General features: G+C 44.6%; 1 protein-coding gene across 3 annotated transcripts in view; it reads right to left on the minus strand.

The window, feature by feature from the left end:
* The window catches only part of INSR (insulin receptor), a 105,004-nt gene extending 83,594 nt beyond the window's left edge, over window positions 1-21,410 (minus strand). The window contains exons 1-2 of one of the 3 annotated variants that reach the window (XM_037886057.2): window positions 21,010-21,410; window positions 6,264-6,815 (exon numbers count right to left, since the gene is read on the minus strand). In XM_037886057.2, the coding sequence (XP_037741985.1) occupies window positions 6,264-6,815; window positions 21,010-21,088 (631 nt within the window). In that variant the 5' untranslated portion in view covers window positions 21,089-21,410. The remainder of the gene's footprint in view (window positions 1-6,263; window positions 6,816-21,009) is intronic. The other 2 variants (XM_043536032.1, XM_037886056.2) reach the window with 2 other exon arrangements.
* Window positions 21,411-24,712: the final 3,302 nt, after the last annotated feature.

A 24,712-nucleotide genomic window follows, 5' to 3' on the forward strand; every position in this document is an offset into this window, starting at 1 on the left:
TCAAGGAGAGCTTTAAACTAGGTTCACCGGGGGAAGGAGACCAAAGCCCTGAGGTAAGTGGGGAAGTGGGATACCAGGAGGAAGCACGAGCAGGAGAGCGCAAGAGGGGAGGACTCCTGCCTCATACTGAGAAAGCAGGACAAACAGCAAGTTATCTCAAGTGCCTATATACAAATGCACGAAGCCTGGGAAACAAGCAGGGAGAACTGGAAGTCCTTGCACAGTCAAGGAATTATGATGTGATTGGAATAACAGAGACTTGGTGGGATAACTCGCATGACTGGAGTACTGTCATGGATGGATATAAACTGTTCAGGAAGGACAGGCAGGGCAGAAAAGGTGGGGGAGTTGCATTGTATGTAAGGGAGCAGTATGACTGCTCAGAGCTCTGGTCTGAAACTGCAGAAAAACCTGAGTGTCTCTGGATTAAGTTTTAGAAGTGTGAGCAACAAGGGTGATGTTGTGGTGGGAGTCTGCTATAGACCACCGGACCAGGCGGATGAGGTGGACGAGGCTTTCTTCTGGCAACTAACAGAGGTTACTAGATCACAGGCCCTGGTTCTCAGGGGAGATGTCAATCACCCTGATATCTGCTGGGAGAACAATACAGCAGAGCACAGACAATCCAGGAAGTTTTTGGAAAGTGTAGGGGACAATTTCCTGGTGGAAGTGCTAGAGGAACCAAGTAAGGGCAGAGCTCTTCTTGACCTGCTGCTCACAAACTGAGAAGAATTAGTAAGGGAAGCAAAAGTGGATGGGAACCTGGGAGGCAGTGACCATGAGATGGTCGAGTTCAGGATCCTGACACAAGGAAGAAAGGAGAGCAGCAGAATATGGAACGTGGACTTCAGAAAAGCAGACTTTGACTCCCTCAGGGTACTGATGGGCAATTAATCTCGTTGTTCAACAATAATGAAATACCATTTATTTAAATATTTTTGGATGTTTTCTACATTTTCAAATATATTGATTTAAATTAAAACACAGAATACAAAGTGTACAGTGCATACTTTATATTTATTTTTGATTAAATGTTTGCACTGTAAAAAACAAAAGAAATAGTGATTTTTCAATTCACCTCATACAAGTACTGTTTATCATAAAAGTTGAACTTACAAATGTAGAATTATGTACAAAAAATAACTGCACTGAAAAATAAAACAATCTAAAACTTTAGAGCCTGCAAGTCCACTCAGTCCTACTCCTTGTTCAGCCAATCGCTAAGACAAACAAGTTTGTTTACATTTACAGGGGATGCTGCTGCCTGCTACTTATTTACAATGTCACCTGAAAATGAGAACAGGCATTCACATGGCACTTTTGCAGCTGGCATTGCAAGGTATTTACGTGCCAGATGCACTAAAGATTCATATGTCCCTTCATCTTCAACCACCATTCCACAGGACATGCGTCCATGAGGATGCTGGATGCTGCTCGATAATGATACAGAGCAGAGCAGACTGATGCATGTTCATTTTCATCATCTGAGTCAGATGCCACCAGCAGAAGGTTGATTTTCTTTTTTGGTGGTTTGGGTTCTGTAGTTTCCGCATCGGAGTGTTGCTCTTTTAAGACTTCTGAAAGCATGCTCCACACCCATTCCCTCTCCGATTTTGAAAGGCCCTTCTGATTCTTAAACTTTGGGTCAAGTGCTATATCTATCCTTTGAAATCTCACATTGGTATCTTCTTTGCATTTTGTCAAATCTGCTGTGAAAGTGTACTTAAAACAAACATGTGCTGGGTCATCATCCGAGACTGCTATAACATGAAATATATGCAGAATGTGGGTAAAACTGAGCAGGAGACATACAATTCTCCCCCAAAGAGTTCAGTCACAAATTGAATTGAAGCATTATTTTTTAACGAGCATCATCAGCATGGAAGCATATCCTCTGGAATGGTGGCCGAAGCATGAAGGGACATACGAATGTTTAGCATATCTGGCACATAAATAACTTGCAATGCCGGCTACAAAAGTGCCATGCAAACGCTTGTTCTCACTTTCAGGTGACATGGTAAATAAGAAGCAGGCAGCAGCATCTCCTGTAAATGTAAACAAACATGTTTGCCTTAGCGATTGGCTGAACAAGAAGTAGGACTCAGTGGACTTGCAGGCTCTAAAGTTTTACATGGTTTTATTTTTCAATGCAGTTATGTAACAAACAATCTACATTTGTCATTTGCACTCTCACAACAACGAGATTGCATTACAGTACTTGTATGAGGTGAACTGAAAAATTTTATCATTTTTACAGTGCAAATATTCATAATAAAAAATAATATACACTTTGATTTCAATTACAACACAGAGTATATATGAAAATCTAGAAAAACATCCAAAATATTTAATAAATTTAAATTGGTATTCTATTGTTTAACAGTGTGATTAAAACTGCGATTAATCACGATTACTTTTTTTTAATCGCAATTAATTTTTTTGAGTTGATCGTGTGAGTTAACTGCGATTAATTGACAGCCCTAATAAAAACATAAATAAAGAGAAACAGTAAACATGAAATGGGGCAGGGATGTGGAGTAGACGAGGTGGCGGGAGAAAAGGGAGCTGGGCTTGGGAAGCGTATGGAGTGCTACTGGAGAGGCAAATTGGACAGACAGAAGACTTGCTCCCTAGGTCTGCTGCCTCCCTAGCTACACTCTAGCACCGGTTACGCCAGACTTTTCTGTGTCTCTACTCATCCTGCTCCCCTACTGAGGCTCACTAGTGGAGTCACAGCCTGAGAGACTTAGTAAGGTTTGTCAGACCAGGTCTTCTCTGTGGGGAGCTGAGTGTTCAAGCAGAACTATCTGGGAAGCTCGACTCAGAGCAAGGCTGGCAACATTTAATAGAATTTGCTGTGACTTTGAACACGGTTGTTATTGAAAAGCAGACCATGCTCATGTCCTACGAAGGAAAAGAGCATGTGAGAAATCCCAAGTGCAAGAGCATAATGGTAAGTAAGTTACAAGAGCGTGATAGGTAAAATTTTAAAATGAGCTGTTCCTTTATTTGTTCCTGAATGGAAAAATACTGTTCCCTATATTAGCAGCATTACCTAGAAAATTAAAGCTCTGCTTGCTCACTCCAAATATATAACTTTGGTAAGGGAAATTCCATGATGAATAGAGGTATTTAATCCACGCTCCAAACATCAATCACAGCATAATTTGAACCACAGAGACAGCAAAGTGACTCCAGAAGGAATGACAATATATCATTGTCATTCCTGGACAGTCTCTACGTAAAAGAATGAATGGACACAAATCAGATGTCAAGAATTATGACATTCATAAACCAGTCGGAGAACACTTCAATCTCTCTGGTCACGCAATCACAGACATGAGGGTCGCTATCTTAAAGCAAAAAAACTTCAAATCCAGACTCCAGCGAGAAACTGCTGAATTGGAATTCATTTGCAAATTGGATACTATTAATTTGGGCTTGAATAGAGACTGGGAGTGGCTAAGTCATTATGCAAGGTAGCCTATCTCCCCTTGTTTTTTTCCTACAACCCCCCCCCCAAGACGTTCTGGTTAAACTTGGATTATTGCTGTGCACATTGTAAGATGAGCTATTGCCAGCAGGAGAGTGAGTTTGTGTGTGTGGTATTTGGAGGGGGGTGTGGGGGGGGGGGTGAGAAAACCTGGATTAGTGCTGGAAATGACCCACCTTGATTATCATGCGCATTATAAAGAGAGGTTTCAAAGAGGGATGGGCTATTACCAGCAGGAGAGTGAGTTTGTATGTGTGTGGGGGGGGGGGGGAAGGGTGAGAAAACCTGGATTTGTGCTGGAAATGGCTCTACTTGATGATCACTTTAGATAAGCTGTTACCAGCAGGAGAGTGGGGTGGGAGGAAGTTTTGTTTCATGGTCTCTGTGTGTATATAATGTCTTCTGCAGTTTCCACGATATGCTATGCATCCGATGAAGTGAGCTGTAGCTCACGAAAGCTCATGCTCAAATAAACTGGTTAGTCTCTAAGGTGCCACAAGTCCTCCTTTTCTTTTTACGAATACAGACTAACACGGCTGTTACTCTGAAATATATCTTTAAACAGCTATACAACTAAACGGCTGTGTAACAGTCACAATCAGAATCAAGCCAGTCTATTTTATTTTGGGGAATGGGCAGGAACTGAGCAGTAAATTTTAAGCCTCAGATACGTTAAAGGATGAGCTGCAAGAGTTTCCCTGAAGTGAAAAGGCCAGAGGCTTTAAAGCATGTTCAGCACCCACAACTGGTGCCAGATTCCCAGAAGAGCACAGCTCCCATTCAGACTCTTCACTACACGTGAACGCTTCAGTTCCGAAGGGGAAGAAGCCTAACTATGAGAAAGCGGAGCAGTAGACGAAGGACAAATTTCTCTTCCTAGAGGCACATGGCTCACCTTTTAGTTACTGCTGTCCCCATGCATGTGGATTTTCTATCAGTCTATGATATCTGAGAGGAGAATTCTACCACACAGCATGTCACTCACTGCAGCTCAAACACTGAACAGCAAAGTACTCATCAATACAGCAGCCATTCAGGATGTTTCAGCCCGGGGAACGCAAACAGTTACTTTATGTATCTTGTCTCTGCAGTGACAAAACAACTATTTTTAAAAGAAAGATTCCTGTAGCTAGAGGAAACATGGTCATTCCCTGCACTGCAACGTCTCCAAAAGGAGAAAGTGAGAACAATGAACAAAGGAGGAGGAAGCGTGAAAACCAAAATTTCAGAAATTTAAATCACACAGAAAACTAGGCAAAATTCTCCCTCCATATTCTCTAGTCACTATGGATCAACCTGAAGCGTTTAAGCACCCATTGCCTTGGCATCTAAGCACCAAATACCAAAATGAAGAACCTACATTAAGTTTAATTTATTAAACTCCAAATATAAAGCTCAGCAAGTTTTATTTTATTCCAAAACAATGATCCTACTGAGAACTTTGACAGATTGACTGACTGCATTTTGTCTCAACCCCAGTAGTTTAAAAAAAAAAAGGGGGGGGGCAGGGGGAGGGGAGAGAGAGAGAAGGGATAAATTCAAGCAGTCAGACATGATCAAGTCCAAAAAGACAGGAGTCCAAGGGACTGTGGGGGCTTGGGGGGTAGTGAATAGTTGTTTGAGGTCACCAGGTAAGCCCCATAAGAAGTGGTCATGGGGTTCTCGGGACAAATGAAAACGAAAGTACAATTCACACAAGCTTACCTTAAGCTTAGCAAAACAGTCACAGACTTTAAGGCAACCTTGGTTGAAGATTATTGTGGAAGGCACAAGAACAGAAGCAGCGAGGGTCCAGAAACGCATTCAGCTTGAGAAGAACTGTCATTCAATCTCTGCCATAGTTACCAGGAGACGAGTGTGTATGTTTGTTAACACTTTCACCACTTATGACTGATCAAAAACAATTAACTTTAAAAAAAACAAACCTTCAGGCAGGTGTCAGAGAATAAGAACATATACATTCCTACTGAGAACACCAATTGCAGAGCTCTTGAATTGAAAGATAAGTCAGTCAAAATACAACTTATCAAGTATGTTTTTCAAGTTGGATGTCAATTAAAAGTGTTGCTACTCTAAATATTTTGACCAAGTTTTGTAAAAGAAAAAGAAAATATATAAGGAAGTTGGTGTGCGTAAGAGAATGACTTTGCAAGCAAGCAAACTAAATGTGTATTCACTTTTTAAAGTTACCATACAAATACAGAGTTGAAATGTAAACATATATATAAAATCACATTCTTCATTTGAAGAGAGAGCACGTGTACATACACACAGATCATTAAGCTGTTTCCAAATTTAAAATTTCAGTAGTTTTCTTTATAAAGGAAGCTAGATGAGAGGTGGATGATGGTGTTGTATTGGGGGAGGGGGATCTTGAAGAAATTGCCATTAATTAGTCACATAGCGGGGGGGGGGGGGGAGAGATAGGTAAAAAAAAGTTACAGGAACAGTTTAAAAAGCTGAATATTTAGTTCCTAAATATTCAGTATGCAGCTTAGGGTACTGGTATATATTTTAGAATGGGGTCCTTTTAAAAAGGAAGCTCTGCAATAAGAAAATTTTTGAAAAATTAAAATGCCATAAACTTTCTTAACCATGCTCTTTTTCACATTTGAAGAAAAATGTACATCCACATTTGAAATAAAGGTAGCAGCTTATGAAAGAATATATATATTAGTACTTAGACATATTGAATGGCAGCAAGGATGGCGCAAAAGCTGCCAGCAAGGCATTCTCAAAATCTAAATAATATTTTTCTCTGTATTCCTACCTCTTTGACAGTGATCGTGGGTCCAGCAGCGTTCAATGAAAATGCCATTTATTACAGTAGGTGGGCAGTTGCTTTTTCCTTTCACAGTTCCTGGACACACATCTCCACACTCTTCTGTGTCATCCTTGTTGGCAACAATGTAATTGTCTTCCACAGAGTCTAAAATCCTAGACCAGTCGATTGTGGACAAGTAACACAGTTCATTGTTCTTCTCGATCCGCACTGAACCTCGAGTAATGTTCATCAGGTTATAAAGGCCAATCTCTTTCAAGTGAACCATCTCAAAAATGACCAGAGCATAGTTAAAGAAGAGATGAGTTCCTCGAATCACAGTGAGGTTGGGAAAAAGCCCCTTTAAACTCTCTAAGCCATATACCCGAAAAAGCAGTAAGTAGTCCGTAATCATAGTCAGTTTGGGAAAGCTGAGCTCACGGAAATCTTCAGGCTTGGTTTTAAACATCAGCAAGATTTGCAAGTGGCCCTCTATCACAGTGCAATTCTCAAGCATATTCAACCGGGTCAGGTTATTCCGAATGTCCATGCTCCCGCAAACTGGAAGGCAAGAACAGAAATAATTAAGTGACAATTTTCTAAAAAAATATATGTTCAACTGCTGTACAATACACTGCAGTCAACCATGACTGGGTGCATTTTAAAGTAGTACGACTTAAGCACTAGGAAATATAGCAAGGAACAATCCTGCATATATATGAGCCTGTCGCTGTGGGCTAGAAGACTTCATAGGCCTTTGTCGTCTGCAATTTCTAGGATTTTATGTTTGCTGTGAAGTAACAGTAGTCTAGATAGCCACCTGGCATTCACAAGAGACGAATAAGCATCTATTCAGCAGAGGATTTTTGGCAAGTATTTAAAGAGAACACCATACCTACCTCATGTCAGATTATGCAATTAATACAAAAGGATTTAATGGGAGTAATTGGGCAATATGGCATCGTATGCAGGGGACTGAGAGAGTGAAGGAAGTTTTATGAAAATGAAAGAACACAGCCTATACTCTAGCTTGGCCTTTATTGAGAGGGTAATAAGGACATTTCTAGATTAGTTTATTTTATTGTTTTTACATTCCATGGTTGGAAACCTTTCCCCTGCAATATCTAGTTAAGCATTTTATTCAACAGAACCAATAATCCAGAGAGAAAACTGGGAAAGTGAACAATCACACAAGGCTCAAACTGGTAGAAAAACAGAAACATGAGACCAGGCACCAATGAAACAAAGAACCAAAGAAACCTGGGTGTATTTACAACTTTAGACCAGCATTTCTCAAATGCGGCTATCTGGGGCTTTTCTTGCAACCACAGCCTCCTGGGCTGTGATGTGGGGGAGGCAAAGTAGCGGCCCCTCCCCCTCCCCGTTGCTCCTGGATGCACCGCCTTGGTGTTGGTTGCTGGAGACACGGGGCTTTGGACTCGGCCGTGGAACTTCAGGCTTCAGTCCCACGCTACCTCCCCTGACCTCCCATCCAGGGCTTAATTTGTCCCCAGGCTTGCCAGAGCTGAGCAAGTCTGCTGTGAAAAGCGATACTTGATTAATATCACTTTTCACAACAGACTTACTAGCTAGCAATAAATAAATTACAATGATTTGGACATGTATATGTGCATATTTGTTTGTTTTTCCTAAAGCTAATAAAAGTGTGAGAATGGCCACCAGCTCTTGCTGGTGGCCACACTCTGAAACCACCAAATAATTTGTCCTGAGAACCCCTGCTCTAGACACTGAAAAAAAATTCACCAAGGAGATCAATTGCAACAGCTGGTGCAGGACTGAGTGACAGCGCAAAATCCACAAGTGACTGAGTCTTTTTACAAAACCAGGCTGAGAACCACAGTATCAAAACACAGAGTCTACTGAAAAAGCTTAACTACAGGAATAAGATGTATAGCAAAGCCCAAAACAAGCCATTGCTGAAGTTACCCACTCAACCATTGCATCACAGATCTCAGGCCTTCTGTCTAGCCACACTGCCAAGTGAAGGAACCAAATCTGGGTTCTAATTTTGAATCTTCAGCTCAGTCCACCTCTCCTTAAGGCAACAGGGGAGGGGAGGCAGACATCCCTCACTCTGTCTACTGATTCTTCTTTCCCTTTTCAACCACCCCAGGCTGAACAAGCTGTATTGACTACTGCCACTCTGTTCCCTGTGACCCATAAGCTCTTGCTCACCTGCACAGAATGCACAAATGCATCACCTTGTTGTTCAAATCAGGTTCACTGATTGATCATATATTTCAGTATCAAGTCAAAGTTATCTTCCTTGGTTTTCCTACCCTCCGTGGAGTTGCTCCAGCTGTTGTCACAGACCTCTCTTCATCCCCTCTATTCTTTTAGAACCAACCTGCTCTTCCCTTTCAAACAAACTTTCAACTGTTAATGCAAAATTCTTCTCTCTACACCCAATACCATGACCTCTCTAGAACATCCTCCCTGAATCTCTCCCCCTCGTTAACTCTCAGTTGCCTTCCCAGTCTCATTGAAAAAAGTTATTTCCCCCCCCCCCCACATGCCCCGCCTCCACCTACTATCATCTGGAATACAGTTTGTATTAACACTACACAAACTAGGTATTATACTGAATTCCAAAGGGAACCATAGCTAGCCTCTCCTCTGAAGGGGAAGGGTACTAGTTACCATCAAAGGATTTTTGGAAATGAGGGAAATGAATTGATTCCAGAAAAACAAATACAGTTCTAATAATTAATCTACAAGGCAGTAAATTTTGCATGCACCATAAAAATGCACATGGCACTTGGACTGGTAACATATCCACATTATAGGGTTCTTTGGCACTTTTAACAAAAGTACCATTTCTTGGCATTTTTTTTAAAAGAGACAGGACAAAGCTTTGTAAGGAGCACTATGCATTGTCTAAGGGGAATCTGGTAACCCTTTGTCCATCTTCTTGAATTTCCGGTAGTAAGAGAGAGGGTTTGATAGGATAATATTTTGCCTTTTTATCCCACAAGCTCTCTTTTTAAAAAAATTCTGTTCATATTAAACAAATATTAAACAAAATATTAAACAAATATTAATAAAATATTTATTTATAAATAATAAATATAAAATAAAATATAAGGAAATATTAAACAAAATCCTGTTGTGCAAGATGTTAACACCAACGGCAGGGCAAACCTGCTTACTAATCAGCACTGGATACAAGGAGGGTTCTACAAGTGTACACAGCCTCTGGATGGTCAGATGTAGCATACATTTCATTGCAGCATCCCCAGAGACAGATAATGAAGCAGAATCATACCCTTGCTGGTAAAAGCTTGCCTTCCCAAATGGAGGATAACTGCTTCATTCAGGTGGACAAGGATGGAGAGGAAGAGAGGTAAAATTGAAAAGGTGAGATGGTAGCAGTAGTCAAATCTCAATTTGTACCAGTTGCATCTAACCTGTTCTTGACATCACTGAGGATACTAAGATCCCCTTAGCATGCATCCTTCTTTTCCTGTCATAGGAGAAAGATACGTGTATTCTTGGATGCTTGTAAACATTCTGCCACCACAAAATAAAAGTCAAGTGGAAAGTGAGCTAAAAACTTACTAGAACAGAAAATCAGTATTAAATCTGGGTGGGTTTTTTTTCTTGGTTTGTTTGCTTTTATACATCAATCCTACCTTTTATTTGCAAGAGGCAATCTGCAGAGCAGGAGCTACTAACCAAAATGTGAGTAACATGAGACATACTAAGCCTATCCCAGTGTTAGTTAAACTTATAACTCCTTTAGTAACTGGTTCTAACCTTAGTATTTGGAGTATGTATTGAGGTATTTAAACGTGTGTGTCTCTAACAGCACTGGACACTGCAGTCTCCTTAACCTACCAAAATTCCTTTGGAAGCACTCTTCAAAATGATCCCTGGTGACAGCTATTCTGATTCAGAGTCTACAGCTCCCCTCTCAAAACTTGTATTTGAAGATCCAGGATTTTCTATTTGGATATTAAAATGTCAGACCAATCACCTACCTATCAAACTGTGTGTAAACAACAATGCTAAACTAAAACAGTTATCATTAACATTATCATTTACCTGTATGTCTAACTCCATACCTGAATGTACCAGTATACCTACTGGTATACTTCATGAGCAATCTTCCTGTGCAACTACCAGTAAATGCCTTTTAAAACAAAACAGTGTAAGATCATACAGACTTTTCACCTCTATTTTTTAATTCTATTGCAAATTATGAACTTCTATCTTGATTATACCATCCAGAGCCTGTAACCTAATTCAATTAACATCCATACGAACATCTCTGCTGCTCTGATTGCATCAGATGCCACCGGAGCACTGCATGTATGCACTGTTTTGTTGCTGTGAGATGAAAGTTTTAAGTACAATTTGCAGACTGTCACCCTTGACTGAGTCCCCTCTAAAAGGTCACAGTTACAGGAGAATAAACCTCCAAAAATTCTTTACATCCAATTCTGTTCTTAAAACTCTTTAGCCACTACTCAAATACCTCGCTGTCAGTAACCACCTTTCATGGTCACCCCTTCTACCTGTGATCTTTAGATAAGTATCACAGATCAGGATCAAATCTTCCAAAATGGAATTCTTTAAATCTGTTCCTATTAATCTGAATTGAAGTCAAACTTTTTTTTTTTTTTTAACCAAAAGCTTAAGATGATTTTATACACAAAGCTTTTAGAAGGAGTAGACTTATGCAGCTGTATTATAAACATGCACATTTATGGCACCACATGATAAAAACAGCTTTAGAAGAGAGGTGTTTCTAAACTCCAGACCCTGTTCATGCTCACAAAACTGTTTGTGGCAAGCGTATAGTTTCCATACTTATCTGTAAAACACTTAGCACACTGCTGGCACTGCACAAATTGGCGTATTAACTATTAGTGGTGCAGCTGAGTGTTACTATATGGGAATTCAAGACTGAAAGTCGGCTGCTTTTCAAAACACCAACAACCGAGGCACGTTCAGTCTAGACAGAGTGTTTTGTGCCTCTTCATTTTACCTGCTGTAAGGCGTGTGATGCACTTACCTGTGATTTCTACCATGGATGTCATCCCTGCTTTCTGCTGAGGTGTTTCAATTAAATTTCTATGGAAAATTGTTTTATTAGCTCATAAACAGCATACATTTATAACTTTCATACTCGTGAGAATTCTCCTTGTCCAGTTGCTTTGCTATCTCAGTAAACACTTATCTCTGCACATGCAGAAATCCGTTCCTGAATCAGAATCTACATGAGGACTGGGTGGCTGAAAGCTTTAGAATCCACATTCCAAGCTTCTTATCAACACAACAGGCAGCGAGTGATTTTTAATTATAATTGGAATAATTTAGCCATTTCTCTAGCACATTAATTGGAAAATGTGGTTTGCAAGTAAGAATAGAATAAATCTTAAAACAGTACTGCATTATTCCTGCATTCAGTGCCATGGAAGTACCTAGCACACATACTACTAAGATTTGCCTTCAGCCTAAAAGCACAGTACTTCACGAGCTGGCCAACAGATTGTCTTAACTTGGTTTTATTACATTTACTTTAATAAAGCCAATAGGAGTAACATTACGCAACTGAATTCAGATTTTACCTCTTTCATAAACCCCAAAACATCAAGTTAGCCACCAATCTAAGAGTACTTTTCAATGTTTGAGACCAAAGGACACAACACTGAATGCAAAGGCAGTCTAGTTTAACTTACTATAGAGGCCTTCTATCCACTTCAAATACAAATCAAACCATAAATTAAACAGTTTTGTTTAACAGTTGACATTTACAGTAATAACTTTAAACTTAAAAAAACAATATCACTTGGGTCCTCTTACAGAATAAAGCCACCTTAGCAACTTCACTCTGAAAAGAACTCTTCCAAAGACTGTTGTAACTTTTTGCTGCAACCTTTGCTTTCTCTTCTACACAAAGACTATATACAACAACAACAACGCACTCTGAAGTAATTTCTGTGGTTTCCTAACAGACACTCTTCCACTGAACACAGACATTCAAAATGAAGTCCAAGTATCTTGGGCCATTATGGCCTGGTAGGCAAGTCACTGTTTTAAAGCCGTCTAAATATATATTTTCACAATAGGACCACTTAGATCAGCTTGTAAATAAGTGAGGCACAGTTAATAGGTTCTCCTCTTTAAATACTAAGCCATTTAAAATTTGAGATCTGGCTTGCTTACTGATTGGGGTGTTAAATCAGAATTTCATCAAAGCACCCTACCAACGGAAAACAGGTGCTTCACCTTACAAAGGAATCAAGACTGCGAGTGTCATCCCCTGCATGAACGTAGGAGTCTAGCCACACAGATAAGGCCTAATTTCTTGCTCATCCACCTATGTCCATTTGAACCCATCTACTCTCACAGTAGCTTACTGAGTCCAATGCATTCAAAGACATTAGAGTTTAGGATCTTGCAGTAAAACATGCTCAAAGTTACATATTAAAGGGGATCATGGTGCATTAGATTAGACTTTAAAAACACTTAGTTCTATTTTGTTTGATTCATTTGAAAGTATAAGAGAAGCAAAGCTCTTTGCAAGGGCATGCAGGAACACACTACAGGGAAGGCTTGTTTCCCACAACACACTTCTTGGGTGCTGGAAGCACAAGGCCTTCGGCCACATGCCACAATATACATAAGCCCCACTCACGTGTTGCCATTTTAAGAAGTTACTCACTTGTGTGAGTTTCTTGCAAAACTACCACACCTAGCAGTTTAATGGCAATGAATATTCTGATCTTAGTTTTCCACAGACCCCTAACATGTTCTTTTAAAAACAACTGTACTTAGTTTCTAGGAAAACCTCATAGCAATTGTTCATAAATCTGACTAATTGCAAATAAAAATTAAACCTGGCAATATTTGGACTGAGCAATAATATTGCTCAATGGGATTTTTTTGGCATTATATCCAAGTTGCTTCAAAAATCATTAGCAGAAGAATTTTACAACGTGCACAGCACATCAAAATGTGTGCCTTTAAAAGTAGGACAGGGAAATCTTGTGAGCAGCTAACAAGAACCTCTTTTACCTCACCGATGCTTCTGGGTAAGGTGGGAGGGAATCAAAAAACTCTCTCACCGGGCACCCCAACCATGAGAAATATTGGGAGAAAATTAAACACATCTTACATGGATGGTTTTAGTATTTCTTCAGAACGAGTTAGAAGGGGAAGAACGCTTTCAGGACAGCAAATGCATGTTGGGAGTAACACTCACAAAGTGGGGCTTTCCTCCAAAGCCTTAAAATTTCATACAAACTATTACATTTAGCTCAGTAGTCTCTCATCTATAGCCACTATTTCTGCCAACCTAGTAACTAGCCTCATATTAAATTAGATAATAGCTAGCAAGATATGAAATAATCTTGGCGGGAACTGGGGGAAAGTTCATTCTAACAAAGCAAATGTTTTCAGCATCATTTTTCCATTTAAAAATCTAGACATCTCAAAATAACAAATACACTTTTAAATTTTTGGCTATACCAAGAGGCCAACAACTTTGCTGGAGGTCTTGTTGCTACTTCTAATTAAGTGCCAGGACAGCATGCTATTTGGAGCAACGAAGAGGAATAGACAAGAGAAGTAACATGATTATTAGTCAATCGGTGCCAAGCATCAAAGCTTCAATAAACTCTTCTAAGGACACTTTGAAGCAAGGAACATGTACTTCTCGGCAGCCACACAGAAACGGCAAAACTGATGGCTAGGGAGGCATGTTCTTCTTTCATTATTCTCCCACTTGTAGATTCAAAATGTCTTGCCAGAAAATAGAATATTTTCTATTAAAATTTAATTTTAGAAAGGGTTCAGGAGTACTATTAAAGGTAAAAGTCAAGCTATTCTTCATGAAGAACATAAATCGACTACCCAATAAAACTTACGGTAATCCGACACTTAAAACATAGGGTTCCTCTAGCAAAAGGAGAAACAACAGAAAGAAAAACCACTACAGTAGGTTGTTGTTCAATGCATAAACCACAAGCGCAACTAAGATAGGACTGGTAACACAATCAGCTTAATCCTTGGTTTCTGCTTACCAAACGCACAGGTAACAAGTTGCAGCAGACAGAGTTGTTACCCAGGAGCAGCTACTTTGACGTGTATAAAGCTCTGTTTGATATAATTTAAATATATACAGTTAACTTCTAGGAAATGGAAAAGACAATAAATATTACTCAAGTCTTTTCCATAGGAAAGAAATTACTATCAAGAATAAAAGCTCAGGGTTCAAGGCCACTAGACACACATGTAACAGACTGCAAATTATTTAGTACATGGATGCAATGGTAAGTTAACTATCCAAGTCTTTTATCGCTTAAGAGTTAGCATTAGGTGAATCCCTAGAAAAAACAATCACAGTTCAAGAGCTTCTTTTCTGAAATAACCAACAACTTCTTTAAAGGCACAACCTAGCTAAGGTTATAGCAATTTTAAATGAAATTCTATTGAAACTTTTGTAGAATTTCACATTTCTGTGGAAATTATATTTTTTAAAAGAATTTATCTATTGACTTACAAGGGATTTTTATCATGACTTCTTATTCTATTCAGGTTCTCATTCTATAGCCATCACCATGCTCAGTGAATACCATTTCATGGTACATCATAAAGTTATACAGTTAAGAATATTTTATAAATCTTCAGAACTGTAGAATAGAAAAAAAAAAAAAGCTTTTTCTGAATATATTTGTTGAATTCTACCCAGCCATTTGAGCCTTCTATTTGCGCTACAGCCACTCTCATGTAAGCCCTATAACTTCATATTATCAAAGGAAGAAGTGTTTTTTTTTTCCCAGCTTCTCTCAGCAATTTCTTCTTGGGGAAAAATTCAGCAACAAATTAATATCAAAACTGGTCAAATTAGCTCCCAGAAGAAAGACAAAAGTTCAGAAGCCAGTTATTAGTGAGTTTTTCTTAAAGACAAATAAGCTGAGTTCTTCTCTGATGTTGGAAACTTTAAGAAAAGGGATCAAGCCTCAAATATTTGCTCCACCATATTGTATATACTAGGGTCCACCATTGCTCCCACTAAAGTTGCTGACAAAATTCCCAGTGAGCCAAATTCTACCTATGACATCACATAATGAATTTGGACCACTGATCTCAACAGGAACAGGCACAAAGCCCAGGCTGCGTGCTCTATCTCTCCACCATACAAGAAAAAGGGAAGTGGCAGCCAAATAGGACATCAGCCACATGGGAGAAGTAAAAAAACACTCCTCCATCCTCGGTTATCAAGCTATTCAAAGTAACTTTATTTTAAAAAAAGCAACAAACCATTTCTAGACATTTCTAATCAAGCCACCAAGAAAAGAATCAAATGGCAAGGCACAACCATTTTTCTAAAATACATGCCATAAAGACAGGCAGAGCCTCTTGCACAAACTAGTTTGGCAGCAACACTAAGGTAATGAATGGAGAAACCACATCTGATGTCAGCTTTGGTTTTCAAAATACAGTGACTGGGAGAAATTCTGGAACATAAACCTTATTTATCGTAAACAGTGTGGATAATAAACCTCAATGACTCGCTACTCCAGAGCTTTGTTTCTTTATCCATTAAGTCTGAGATAACATAGTACTGTTCATGAAAATAAGATCAAAGACCATTTAACATATTTTATTAACGCTACAGTTTTTAAAATGTATACAGCCTGCCTCAGTAACTGCATCGTTAAAAGAAAACAACATTCACTTTGCTCAATCTAAAAGCATGACACTTCACACATCATAAACTCTTGTTTTGAGGAATAAGATATGGGAAGAGGAAAAAGGGCTTCTGAGTATTTCTTTTTCTTACTTGTATGACAATTTCTGAATCTAGTGACTGGGGTGTCCACCTTGCGGAGATGAGAGGTCATGAGTACTACCAACCAGGTGAGACCTCAATGCAAGGGACTGCAAAAGCCAGTTTCCAACCTACTTTAATAATGGCTTAACAAACAGAAAAAGATCTAATAGTTAAACTGTTTAATTTTAATCTTCAGTTTGCCACCCCTGATAGTGAGGTCTGTGAGGTGAAGCAGGTTCAGATGAGGCTGTGATGAAGGTGAGAGTCTGTTCATTTACCCTTAAATTCCCTCAGATGACCCTGTGAGGCAGCTGCTGCATTCATTCTTGTAGGCAAGAAAGGAGAAGACCTCTGCTAAAGCAAGGGCAATCCCCCTGTGTCCTGGAGACAGCTTCTCCTGTGCCAATCGCACACAAATGCCATAGCTTGGCCTGCTGCACTCTGCATTCTGCCCCAAACCTGGGATTCTATACCATTTTTATGTTCTATATATTAAAGTTATCACAAGAGCCTATTTCTTTACTGCTGGGCCTGTCCTCTACAAAGGCAAAGGACAGACTGGAGCAACCAAAGATGAATCCACTGGGCCAAGGTGTTCAGAACTAGTCAACCAAAGGGTGAAAACGTAGATATTAGAGGAGTTTTGAGTTCAGGTAGAAAGCTCTCATTGACTTCAGAGGAAGCAGTCAGGCTTCAAGTCTCTGCCATGGGGCAGATATGCTTCCAGTCTCACAAATGACAAGTTTTTTTTTTACTTCTACAACACTTTCAAACGATAAGCCTGGGAGCTTAAATTCATAACTTTGCTAGATGCTAAAAATCATGGTATTAATAAAGACAGTAGATTTATGGCTCATTACAACACTTAGTAACCCACTAACCCCCCTTTTTGCCCTATGACCACAGGGCTGTTAACAGGCCACTTCGTCTGGAATGATCCCCTAAAACAGCGGTTCTCAAACTGTGGGTCACGACCTCATTTTAAATGGAGTCGCCAGGGGTGGCATTAGACTTGCTGGGGAAGAAGCTGAAGCCTGAGCCCCACTGCCAAGGGCCAAAGCTGAAGCCCAAGTGCTTCAGCCCTAGGTGATGGGGCTCAAGTTACAGGCTCCCCCCTCAAAGCTCTTGGGCATTGGCTTTGTCTGCCAATCCGAGGCAGTGGGACTTGGGCTTTGGCAGGGCTTGGGTGAGCTCTGGCTTCAGTTCCCCTTCCTCGAGTCATGTAGTAGTTTTTGTTGTCAGAAGGGGGCCACGGAGCAATGAAGCTTGAGAACCCCTGCCCTAGAATATTTGCTACTTATGATAAACTATCTGTTAATTCTTGTATTTAGCTGTGACACCCTCCGTACCTTTTCCAGACCTGAAGAAGAGCTCTGAGTTGTTCGAAAACTTCTCTCTCTCACCAACAGAAGTTAGTCCAATAAAAGATATTCCCTCACCCACCTTGTCTCTATAACTTTTTTCAGCAAGTTGGCCATCCCCAGGACTGCCCTCTCAAAGGTTCACCAGGTTATTTTTGGTGATAAGTGCTTTTCATTTTAGGACCTCTCCAGGCTGCAGAGCACACTGAGGACAGTTTCCCTTTATAAAAGAATATTTCATGGAACCCTACAACTGCAAGAGAGAAGGCCTGTATAACTATGGTGACAAATGACTTTTTCTATTATAAACTCACAGGAGCAAAACTGACTTCTAAGGTGATGCTCAGCATATGACAGAACTAAAAGAACTGCGGGAAGGAGGGGCATCTTTTAAGGCACTTTACAAACACAGAGTTTTACATGTGGTCTAGTGGTTACAGCAGACAAATGGGAGTCAAGACTAAATTGAAAATTCTTTGGACTAGGGACCTCATCTGCCTACCTCATCTGTAACTGCGTAGGACACTATTGGCACTGTATAAATAATAAAATTAAGTAGAAATATCCTTAAGTTCCATTCTGGGCTCTGCTATAATCTGACCCCAGGAGCATTGCCCCCATTTCTCTACCTGTAAAACAGAAATAATACTTCCCTATTTCACAAGGCTGTGAGGATTAATTCATTACGTTCATAAACTCACGTGCCATCCAAGAACGAAAGGTGCTACAGAAAGCCACAGTAGCAGCCATTTGTTTGTAACAGTAACAATTTGTAAAGAACTTGGAGGTCACTGGACTAAAGTTGTGTCAGTGTTAATATGAGTGTTTTGCACTGGAAAGAGAAATCTTCACATATATCCACAGGCCACAGTTTGGGCTGCTTGCTGACTATATCTCAACTTCCAGATGAAAAATACAGTCGTACTCCTTTTCAAGATTTATGGTTAATAATTTATTTTTTTTAAAAGCCTGTGACTGAAGAGGGGGAGGTATTTTTGACTACATGACCAGCCAAAAGCCTGATTTTCCAGCAGTCAAAGGGTACAAAGCAGGAACCACCCTCTATCACTGTATGTGACAAGTCCATCGTTGCAGGATCTGGACTCTGAACCAACCAACTGATATTACTTCCTTTTGTAGGAAATGTTCCAAGTACAATGAAAGTTATTAAATGAAAATTTCAGAACTTAATTCTCTTTATGCAAACATTTACTAGCAGGTCCTTTCATTTTCTATAAAAAACAAACAAACATTCTAGCTTAAAACAGAAAACTCTAGCTAAAATAACGTCTTTAAGCAAGCTTATCCAACAAAATCAGCCATAAAACACAATGGTCTGACACTAGCTAACTAAGATAGCTGTGAGCTTCATTTATTAGTCTCCCCAATCCCTCCACTGCAGATTCTATTATTGTTTTAATTTAATTTCTCCCCACACCCTTGCTTTTAATACCTGTAGACTGCAAGCCCTGCCTAAGAATATTTTTCTGGTTAATTTCAAACCCTTGCAACTCTAAGCCAACACTGAGCTAAGAGCCTTCTGAAACAATATTCGGTGTTGAAATTAACCAAAAAAGAAAAAAAAAAGAGAGAAGTGAGGGGGAACTACAGTTAGAATCCTCTAACGTGGCATGGAAAAGGCTAGAGGGGTATGCATTTTCATATTTAAAACAAATTAGACCCACAAAGGCATTACTTGTAGTTATACTTTTATCCACAAAAGCTTATACCCAAATAAATCTGTTAGTCTTTAAGGTGCCACCGGACTCCTCGTTGTTTTTGTGGACACAGACTAACACGGCTGCCCCTCTGTTACTTGTAGGGTAAATTCAAACAGAAAAGCATGGGGTAAGTCTCTCAGCTCCCTATTTTATACATAGACAGATGATACAATTATACCCCCTTCACATGCCAAATGCCACATTTAAGAGAAACCATTTTAGAACCTGATTCAGAAGTCAACTTAGAGGTCCCATTTCAAAATATTTTTGAGAAGTAAATATTAATGGCCACTAAGGTAAAGTTACCGGCAACTCAGAAAACTGAAGATTTTTCATTTATACCCAAATCAAAATAAAACAAAAATTAAAAAACAAATAACCCCAAATAGAGCAGGGGTCGGCAACCTTTCAGAAGCGGGGTGCCGAGTCTTCATTTATTCACCCTTAATTTAAGGTTTCGCGTGCCAGTCATGCATTTTAAAGTTTTTAGAAGGTCTCTTTCTATAAGTCTTTAATATATAACTAAACTATTGCTAAAAGAAAAGGAGGACTTGTGGCACCTTAGAGTCTAACAAATCTATTTGACCATAAGGTTTCGTGAGCAACACTTGCATCTGATGCAGTGAGCAGTAGCTCACGGATGCTTATGCTCTAATAAATGTGTTAGTTTCTGAGGTGCCACAAGTCCTCCTGTTCTTTTTGCGGATACAGACGAATACGGCTGCTACTCTGTAGACTATTGCTGTATGTAAAAGTAAAAAAGGTTTTTAAAATGTTTAAGAAGCTTCATTTAAAATTAAATTAAAATGAAGAACCCCAAACCGGTGGCCAGGACCCGGGCAGTGTGAGTGCCACTGACCATCAGCTTGCATGCTGCCTTTGGCACGCGTTTGCGGACCCCTGAACCAGAGCAGACCAAGCAAAGTAGGAATAAGGTATTTTACTCATGACCCAGTCTATTTAAAGGAATTTTTTTTGTTCAAAATAAACACCCACAGTATCTTTTTAAGAGGCTCTCTCAGCTATATGCAGGTGCTCCTCACACGAGTTGAATTTCTGGGAGCTTCCAAAGAACACTTCCCTTTTAAAATTCAGACATGCCGTAGGGCTATTTTCTGTTAATTTAAGACCACTCCTGCACATCATTACACTTCATACCCCCAAACCTACGGGTATTTAAGAGAGACACTGGTTGCGACAGAAAAGATTAAAAGCCAGAAAGTCCGCAGCTAAGGGTGAAGGGTCCCGGAGCCTTTGCTCCACTACCGCGGCTCCCGGCTCGGGTGCAAGGGGAGCGGGGAGGGAAGCTGGCAGCCCGCTGGGAAGCAGGGCATCAAGCTCAGGGTGGGGGGTGCCCCCGGCTCCCGTTTCCGAGGCAGGCGTGCTCCGGGGCAAGGGGCTTCTGCATTCGAGCGATGTGGCTTTTGCCGCAGTTTATTGCGGTTTTAGTTTCACCCGCGAACCTGCGGCTCTCGGGGGCAGGTCTCAAGTGTCCGTTTCCCGGGGGGGGGGGGGGGGGGGGGGGGGGGGGGGTATTTGTCGGCCCCCCCCGCAGGCCGCACGCTGAAGCGCCGCTCGGCAGAGCGAAGTCGCCGTGACACCGGGGCCGGCCACGGCCGCTGCCCCCCCGGCCCTGACACGGGGCGCTCCGGGGGCGGCGGCCGGGCGGGAGCGGAGCTCGGCCCCGCTGCTGCTCACCCAGCGCCGGGCAGCGGAGCGGGAGCCCCCGGAGCGCCCCGCCCGGCCCCGGCCCCGGCTCCGCCGCGCCCGCCCGCCCGCGGCTCCCCCTGAGGGGCGCGGGACGGAGCCGCCCGGCCCCGCGCGCCGACCAGGCCGCGCCCCCCCGCACTAACCCCCCCCGCACTTACTCTCCCCCCGGCTCGGGCCGCAGCAGGCCCCCAGCAGCGCCGCCAGCGCCAGCGCCGCCGCCGCCGCCCTCCGCGCCATGGCCCGGAGCCGCCGCCCCCTCCCGGCCGCCGCCGCCGCCTCCTCCCGGCCGCGGCTCAGAGACCGCGGGGCTGGCGCCGGGGCCGAGCCCGGACCCGCATCTTCGCCGAGAGCCCGGCGCCGCCGCCGCCCGCTGGTAGCGCCCGGCCGCCGGCCCAGAGGCGGGAGCCAGGCCCCTTCCCGCCGGCTCCGGCTCCGGCTCCGGCGCGGTCCCGGCCCTCTCGGCGGCCGCTCGCAGCCCGCGGCTCCCGGCCGGGCTCGCTCCGCTGCGTCAGGCCGGGCTCGCCGCTGCCTGCCTGGCCGGTAAACAAGGGGCTGCCCCCGTCAGCGGCGGGCGGGCGGCGGCAAGAGGCGGCGCGGAGTCTGGTTGGGGACGGGACGCGGCCGGGGGAGGGGCCCGGGGAGGCGACATCCACCTGCCGGGCCCCGCGGGCCGGGAGCTGCCCGAGCCCCGGGCCCCTCCCCACACGGCCCCGGCCAGCGCCCCGCGCCCCCAGCGACCAGCCCCCTCCCCCCGGGCCCCTCGACCAGCGACCAGCCCCCCTCCCCCGGGCCCCGCCCCACACGGCCCCGGCCAGCGCCCCGCGCCCCCAGCGACCAGCCCCCTCCCCCCGGGCCCCTCGACCAGCGACCAGCCCCCCTCCCCCGGGCCCCGCCCCCCTCGACCAGCCCCCCTCCCCCGGGCCCCTCCCCACACGGCCCCGGACAGCGCCCCGCGCCCCCAGCGACCAGCCCCCCTCCCCCCAGGCCCCTCGACCAGCGACCAGCCCCCCTCCCCCGGGCCCCGCCCCCCCCGACCAGCCCCCTCCCCCCGGGCCCCTCGACCAGCGACCAGCCCCCCTCCCCCGGGCCCCGCCCCCCTCGACCAGCCCCCCTCCCCCCGGGTCCCTCCCCACACGGCCCCGGCCAGCGCCCCCCGCCCCCAGCGACCAGCCCCCCTCCCCCCGGGCCCCGCCCCCCTCCCCACACGGCCCCGGCCAGCGCCCCCCGCCCCCAGCGACCAGCCCCCCTCCCCCCGGGCCCCGCCCCCCTCAACCAGCCCCCCTCCTCCCGGGCCCCTCCCCACACGGCCCCGGCCAGCGCCCCGCGCCCCCCTCCCCACACGGCCCCGGCCGCCGTCCCCAGCGACCAGCCCCCCGGGCCCCGACCCCCTCACCCAGCGATCAGACCATCCCCCCCGCCCCCCTCGACCAGTCCCCCTCACCCAGCGCCCCCAGCGACCAGTCCCCCCACCCCCCGGGTCCCGCACCCAGCGACCAGCCCCCCTCGACCAGCGCCCCGCGCCCCCCTCGACCAGCTACCAGACCCCCTCCCCCCCTCACTCAGCGCCCCTCGACCAGCCCCCCACCCTCCTTGACTAGCGCCCCTCACCCAGCCCCCCTCGACCAGCGCCCTGCGCCCCCCTCCCCCCGAGCCCCTCCCCACACGGCCCCGGCCGCCGCCCCCAGCGCCCCGCACTCCCAGCGACCAGCCCCCCGGGCCCCGCCCCCCTCACCCAGCGATCAGACCACCTCCCCCCGCTCCCCTCGACCAGTCCCCCTCACCCAGCGCCCCCAGCGACCAGCCCCCCCTCCCCCCGGGCCCCGCACCCAGACCCCCTCCCTCCGGGTCCCTCCCCACACGGCCCCGGCCGCCACCGCCCCCAGTGCCTCGCACCCTCCTCACCCAGCGCCCCTCGACCAGCCCCCCTCCCCCAGTGCCCTGCCCTCCTTGACTAGTGCCCCGCACCCAGCGACCAGACCCCCTCACCCAGCCGCCCTCGACCAGCACCCCGCGCCCCCCTCGACCAGAAACCAGACCCCCCTCCCCCCAGGCCCCGACCCCTGCCCCCCTCACCCAGCGCCCCGCCCCCTCGACCAGTCCCCCTCCCCCAGCGCCCCGCCTTCCTTGACTAGCGCCCTGCACCCAGCGACCAGACCCCCTCCCCCAGCCCCCCTCGACCAGCCCCCTGCGCCCCCCCTCCCCCAGCACCCTGCCCTCCTTGTCTAGCGCCCCACATCCAGTGACCAAACCCCCTCACCCAGCCCCCAACACCCTACCCCCAGCAACCAGCCCCCCTCACCCAGCACCCCTCACCGAGTGCCCTGCACCAAGCGACCAGCCCCCCTCACCCAGTGCCCAGCCCTCTGCCCCCAGCCCCCCTCACCCAGTGCCCTGCACCCAGTGGCCAGCCCCTATCACCCAGTACTAGTGCCTCTGCCCACACCCCTGGTTACTATCGTGCCCTGCATCTAGCCCCTATAACCCAGGACCAGTGCTACTGCACCACCCCTTCCCTCCACCAACTAGTCCTTCCCCCTGGCACCCTCTCCGTGCACAGGATTCCTCTTCCCTCTCTACCCACATGCAGAGTGCCCAGCCCTGCAAATGCACAGATCCATCCCAGGCCCAGACCAACGTCACACACAGGCAGACGCTGAGCAGTAGCAGCAGATAGGAGAATAAAAGGGAATTTGAATGATGGCAGATTATTAAATAACTAAGATCACATTTATGTAACACTTTGGAGCTCTGGAGATGTACAGGGCCTTGAGTACTGGGATAAGCACCTTTATACTCATGTCACTGCCCTGCAAAGTTGCACCAGTTTAATTGTTGGTTTCTAAACCAATATAGTTGACAGCAGTCCAAAAACCATGTGTAGAGCAGCCCAAATTCCTCACCCAGTGCCACCCCAGTCAGCAATACTGTCCCTATGGCACACACAGGCCTTCTCTACATTGGGAAACATTCTTGTATAGAAACACAAATGTTAAGGATCTAGACAGGTTTCAGAGTAGCAGCCGTGTTAGTCTGTATTCGCAAAAAGAAAAGGAGGACTTGTGGCACCTTAGAGACTAACCAATTTATTTGAGCATAAGCTTTCGTGAGCTACAGCTCACTGCATCCGATGCATTCAGTGGATCCGCTGAAGTGAGCTGTAGCTCACGAAAGCTTATGCTCAAATAAATTGGTTAGTCTCTAAGGTGCCACAAGTACTCCTTTTCTTTTTGTTAAGGATCTAGTTATCTGAGACAATGCTGACCCCAACTTTGTAGTCAATGTAGACAAGGATCATGGTGTCAGCTAGCTGTGGTTAGCCCTACCTAGGACCAGAATCTGGTCTGGGAGGGCATGCAGTTTTTGCTACGAGTCCCCCACTTCCTCATTAGGTTGCAGTTGTGAAGGTGCTTGTTTTTGTAGGATGAAGGGCTTCTGCAACAGGCTGACCTTTTTGAGGAATAGGCTAAGTCTGTTGGAGAGCCAGAATTTGGGACCTTTCCAAAATCATGCAGTTTGGAAAGCCACACTTATTTTCCTTTGAATAGAGGTATGCCATGCCATTGCTGTAAGTCTGTGGAAATTAATTTAGTTAAGGTGAAATTGCAAGTTTGTTTTTATAACCTTTACAGATTTAAAAGAAAATGTTTTTCATATAATGGCTAAGCTGTGACAATATTTGAATCTCACAATTTTTACCACATATCTGAATTAAGCACTTAATTTCAAGGCCTTAGTAAAAAAATGTTGTATACAAATATCTTTACTCAAGATGCTATAACAATATTTTTAAAAATGTATATTTTAAAATCCAGTTTATTGGTCAATGTTTACATTCTTGTTTACAATGAAAAAATCAGAAGT

This window comes from Chelonia mydas, chromosome 25, assembly GCF_015237465.2.
Source record: "Chelonia mydas isolate rCheMyd1 chromosome 25, rCheMyd1.pri.v2, whole genome shotgun sequence".
NCBI lineage: Eukaryota > Metazoa > Chordata > Testudines > Cheloniidae > Chelonia > Chelonia mydas.